General features: G+C 37.9%; 1 protein-coding gene across 4 annotated transcripts in view; it reads left to right on the forward strand.

Annotated features, from left to right (window-relative positions):
- Positions 1 to 4,494, forward strand: part of STX11 (syntaxin 11) — a gene marked incomplete at its 5' end in the record, with an annotated part of 47,783 nt that extends 43,289 nt beyond the window's left edge. For all 4 annotated transcript variants that reach the window (XM_081295443.1, XM_081295446.1, XM_081295445.1 and 1 more), the window contains one exon: positions 1,891 to 4,494. In XM_081295443.1, the coding sequence (XP_081151569.1) occupies positions 1,891 to 2,759 (869 nt within the window). In that variant the 3' untranslated portion in view covers positions 2,760 to 4,494. The remainder of the gene's footprint in view (positions 1 to 1,890) is intronic.
- Between the last annotated feature and the right edge of the window lie 1,506 nt (positions 4,495 to 6,000).

Genomic DNA, 6,000 nt, shown 5'->3' on the forward strand with positions numbered 1-6,000 from the left:
CATCTTTGTGTATAATTATAATGCAACAATAAAAAATCTAGGAAGAGAAAAGATGTTTTTGTTCCAAGTGAGAAAATATTTTAATATCAAGACATTCAGGTCAGAATAAGGCATAGTTTTGGCCCAGGCTGGGTTTTTTTTTCCCCCTCTCAATCAGACTGAAATGGGAGTTGCTCTCCCCTTTGTTGAGATGGTCTGGTATTGATTTTAGTCACCAGATAGCAGAAATGACATTTTAAGCAGGAAAATGTATTACCTTTAAAATCACTACCATAGAATAACGCTTCTGCTTAATTTATGTAAATAATGATCATGGTAGATGGGAGGCTGTGGTTAATATGTCACAAGTTTCCATTTACCACTAAATCCAGCTTGTCAGCATTCCATTAGTGGTGCTATATAAAATTGATTACCTCAGCTTGAAAGAAGCTTTTAATTTGAGATCAAAATTGCTGATAGATTTTACAGCCATTAAGCACTACTACTTTCCCCCCCTTTTTTTTTCCTGCAAATTATATAGTAAGAGAATCTCTTTAGCCATGAAGTCTCACGTATGAGGGCCAAATATCTCCTACTTTGGCATATATACAGGGTACTAAAAATAAAAGTTTGTTACTTCACTAGAAAAATATGCATATAGAGAATATCATTTTTGCCTTGACAAGCAGGGAAATTATCAGAAATTCTGCTTGAGCTGCCAACTTGTTATGTTACAAAAAAAACATTAAAAGTAGGCAAATATTGCTGCATGATGTATAAATGAGAGTGGTTATATTATTGCTGTAAGGCTATATATGATTGAAGTTTTCATATAAAAAGTTTTTCTAAAAAACATTTTTGTTAGTGATGTTTATCATTAGGGAATTAGGGAATGATATTAGGGTCAGGGGTAAGAAAATGTCAATTTTTTTTTTGATACTGTGTGTGTCTATGTTGGCCAGGCTGAGCCTAAACTCACTAATCCCACCTCAGCTTTACCAGATGCTGGGACTATGGGTGTTGGCCATTACACCTGGCTTTTTTTTTTGGGGGGGGGGGGGTTGCTGGGGATTGAACCCAGGGTCTTGTGCATGTGAGGCAAGCACTCGACCAACTAAGCTATATATCCCCAGCGCACACCTGGCATCTATTTCCAAATTTTGTACTGTACTTTCTTATTAGATTTCATCTGTTTACATTTTTGTTGTTTTACTTCAAGAATGTTTCACTTTCACAATATTTTAAGAGAAAAAAATTTAAGCTGTGATTTATATGATAACTACTTTAAGAGTTATTCTGTACAGGAAGGAATGCTCACTAATACTAACACAAAATTAGGAACATTTAGTGTTGGTCCCAAGACCTTATAAATTGTTCTTATTCAAAAGTCCCAGTGGGGCTTGGGTGTAGCTCAGTGGCAGAGTGCTTGCATAGCATGCTAGTGGCTCTGGGGGTAAAATAGAAAGAAAGAGAAAGAGAGAGTGAGCAGGCAGAAGGAAGGAAGGAAGAAGGAAGGATGGAAAGGAGGAAAGGAAGAAAAAAGGAGGGGGAAATATTCCTATGTTTACAAGACTTTTCATATTTTTTTCTGTATCTGTTTTGATTGCAATGATTGGAAGGCAAGAAAAAGAAATTGTTTCCCAAAGCAATCTAAAATTTTCAATTGCTGATTGAGTTCTGCTGGCCTGTGATATTGAACTGCAGAAGCCTATAGGCTGTAAAAACACAACTGTTCATGCCTTTGAGTCATATATTTTTTTTAATTGTGAGCAAAATGCTAGAGAACATCTAGCTTCTTCGGTGCACTGAATTAGGAGCACTGATCAGAACTTTTCTTTAAGCTTCAAGTCCCCTGAATGCAAATGTTTGACTGTAGCTAGAGGAATTTAACCTCTGCCTCTCTTTTTGCAGGCAACATGAAGGACCGGCTAGCAGAACTTCTGGAGTTGTCCAAGAGTTATGACCAGCAGTTCCCAGATGCGGATGATGAGTTCGATTTGCCCCATGAGGACTTCGTGTTTGAGACCGACCACATCCTGGAGTCCTTGTACCGAGACATCCAGGACATTCAGGATGAAAACCAGCTGCTGATGGCCGACGTGAAGCGGCTGGGAAAGCAGAATGTCCGCTTCCTCACGTCGATGCGGCGCCTCAGCAGCATCAAACGCGATACCAACTCCATTGCCAAGGCCATCAAGACTCGGGGCGAGAGCATCCACCGCAAGCTGCGCGCCATGAAGGAGCTGAGCCAGGCCGCCGAGGCCCAGAACGGCGCAAACTCAGCGGTGGCGCGCATCTCGCAGGCGCAGTACAGCGCGCTCACCCGCACCTTCCAGCAGGCCATGCACGAGTACAACCAGGCGGAGATGAAGCAACGCGAAAACTGCAAGATCCGCATCCAGCGCCAGCTGGAGATCATGGGCAAAGACGTCTCGAGCGACCAGATCGAGGACATGTTTGAGCAGGGCAAGTGGGACGTGTTCTCCGAGAACCTGCTGGCCGATGTGAAGGGCGCGCGGGCGGCCCTCAACGAGATCGAAAGCCGCCACCGTGAGCTGCTGCGACTGGAGAACCGCATCCGCGACGTGCATGAGCTCTTCTTGCAGATGGCAGTGTTGGTGGAGGAGCAGGCAGACACGCTGAATGTCATCGAGCTCAATGTGCAGAAGACTCTGGACTACACGGGCGAGGCCAAGGCGCAGGTGCGGAAGACCCTGCAGTACAAGAGGAAGGCCCCCTGCTGGACCATCTGCTGCTGCTGCTGCCCGTGCCTCAACTAGCAGCTGGCCCACACCTCCACCACCCATCCCTAGCCCGAGCCACCCTGGAAAGGACCATCAGTGGCCAGGTCCTCTGCACTGGGCTGAGAGGCTCCCAAATCCTTAGAAAAGAAGAAACGAGAGCCTCAAGAATTGGAACCCAGCTCTTGCGGAAGGAGATAGCTGATACCTTCCAAGGTTTTTTCGGTAAAGACAGATTACTAGTGAAGTTGTGTGACACTGCATTATTAAATGACACTGCATCTTTCCTCTCCCACCAAAGGTTAAGGAACGTCAGTTGGAGCTCACAATAGGGTTGATGTCCAAAGCACGCTTCCTGTTGAAGCTCAAGGAGAAGGTCGATTTTACATCCACTCACAGTATGAACTCATCATCAAAACTTAAATTCGTTTGTCTTGTCCTGAAAGTGTTGGTTCTGTCCAATTTCCGGTGAAATTGATCTTGGGAAAAAAATGGGCTTTCTGCATTTCATCTGATTTATGATATATGATTTGGGCCTAGAGGTAGACCTTTCTCCTCACCTCCCCTATCAATAAAACCCACATGGAACGCTTACTATCCCATAACTTTCTCTTTTAATACCTTCCACCCAATAGATTTTGTGATTACTTTTCCAAATAATTTTAAGCACTGAATATTCAAGAAGCACTCAAATAGAAGTATATATCAGTCATATTTTATGTATTTTCACAGATAAGATTTATTTAAAATTTACTTTTTTTACTTGATTGCATATACACAAATGTATGTAAATGTAAAATACTAATATTCACTAACGTGTACATAATGACCAATTGGCTTTATCTTTATTTTGTAAATATGTATATAAATATTAAGAAAAACACTTTTCCTGGCTGTTGGTGTTAGTTTGCTTGTTTGAGTTTATCTCCCTCCAATCTGCTTCTTCATAGTCCAATTTGGATCCAAATTATATTTTGAAAAACTCTGCGTTGGTTATGTTAGTAAAGACAGGTGTTAAAGGCTAAAAACATATGGAACCAGAGACAATAAAATTATGTTCTTGGAAATAGTACTTTTGTTTTAATGGTAGACCATTCCTTTTGTACATTAAGATGGAGTAATTTAAAATGAAATAATTCTGTTTTTCAAGTAAACTTTAAAACATAAATATCCATTTTAAACATTTGTATCTTGACCATTTAAATCTCGGCTTACTTTTTCAATTATTTCTAATTTTCTCCCCCACTAGGCTACTTGAGGCTACACCATCTAGATGGATCTCTGAGCACAGGGGGGAAATGATAAACTCAAAGAATTTAGCTACAGGTGTCTTGCTTTCTCTCCTGAGTTACAACAGCTTAGCAAAGTCATCAGGTTTTAGAGATTTGGTTTCATTTACCATGCTTCTAGTGTTTCTTCTGAGTCAACTCTTAACTCTTTTTACCCCTTATTTAATACAGAAGCAATTTTAGTCAGCAGTCATATTTCTCAGGCCCTCCAAAAGACGAGATTTTTTGAAAGAGTAGAATGTGAACTCTTTGGGGCTCACTGCCTGACCTGCTTAAGACCAGGTAAGTCTAGCCCTACAACATATTTCATGGTGTAAATATGACAATTGTAGAAACTGGGTCCCACCAAACTTTTCTCAGATTTCTCTCAGTTTCTTTCCAGCTAACTCCAAGGATATGTTTCCCCTTTGACTTAATACCCTCCTCTCTAGAGCAAGGGAAAGAGTTTTCATACAGTTCCATTGTGGTAGTTTTCACTGTAGACCAAAAAAAAAAAAAAAAAAAAAAAAAAAAATATATATATATATATATATATATATATATTAAATAAATGGAGAATTTTATACATATATAAAATAAATGGAGACCTCCAGCCTCTTCCCACTGAACTCATTTGAACCCTAATATACCTAGCATGAGGGAGGCTCTGGGTTCTATCCCCAGTACTGCAAATAAATAAATAAATAAAACTCAAAATAAAAAAATATATAAACCCTAAAATTTTTTTGCTTAGAATCATCATAAAAGTAAATATGTTAGAGTATTTTATAATTTGTAAATCATGTATTTATATGAATTATCCTAATTCTTATAGTAAACTGGAAAGATTGACTTTCTGAACTACTAAGGGTTTAAGTTATATTTTTAAATATTTACTGTATACGTCTGTTGTTGTTGTTGTTCACTCCAGACAGGACAAAGTATTCATTACAAAACAATACTAGCAGTGGCTTCAGTTTTCATAGAAATAGTTTCACTAATTTTGTCTTTGCTGATACAAATTGATCCAGAGATGACAGAAATGCAGACATTATTTTTCTGAAATTTTAAATGGCACAAGTAATGCCTATAAATAGGCATTTGTAAAAAAAAAAGTAATAGAGTTATCAATATGGGATTTTTAAAAATGTGCAGGATCATTTAAAGAAAAATAAATACATTTGCTGAATACAGTGTCAATGTTTGTGCTCCCAAAATAATATTGTGTGGTCACAAAATCAAGTGACAGGAGATGCATTTTGATCTTTTGCTGTCCATTTTCTATATTCAGTTTTTCTTAAAAATAATACCTTTAACAAGATTTTTTTCCATCAAAATGAGTATTTTGGAAAAAGAAAATTGTTAAAAGTGATGTACAAATATTTTGTTTAATTCAATAAATATTTATTGATAGAAAAAAGTAAACATGTTTAGGCTCTGTGTATTTTTAAAATTCTTTATTTAAAATTCTTCATTTGAACTTGGAGAATTAAGTAAAGGCTTCACTTGATTGTACCAAGAGAATGAGAAGACTGTAGCCTATGGAAATTGAAGGATTTTTCTTTGTCCTGGTTAGTAACCACCTGAGTGTGGCATGATGGTAGTATTATAGCTTATGGACCCCATGCTGAGGTTTAAAGCCTGACTGCCATATACTAGCTATATGACTTGAGCACATTATTCAAGCCTCAGTTTCCTATCAATACAATGGGAATAATAGCACCTACCTTAACAGAGCTGTTATGAGAAGTAAATAACCAAAAATGTAAAAGTGTGGAAAACAGTGCTTGGCACATGTTAAACATTGTGTTTCATTATTGTTACAGAATTTTCTCTTCAACTGAGAGAGCTCTTAGTGACCCAAGTAAATAAATAGGTATGAAGTTTGGAAGAAAAAAAATAAAGAACTTATTCTTCTGTTAACAGTCTTTAATAAAATGGAATAAATAACCCAAGATCCTATCTTATTTGAACATTGGAGTTTTTTCCCTACAATGATAAATTTTTTTTTT

Source organism: Spermophilus citellus (genome assembly GCF_964194105.1).
Source record: "Spermophilus citellus genome assembly, chromosome: 5".
Taxonomy (NCBI): domain Eukaryota; kingdom Metazoa; phylum Chordata; class Mammalia; order Rodentia; family Sciuridae; genus Spermophilus; species Spermophilus citellus.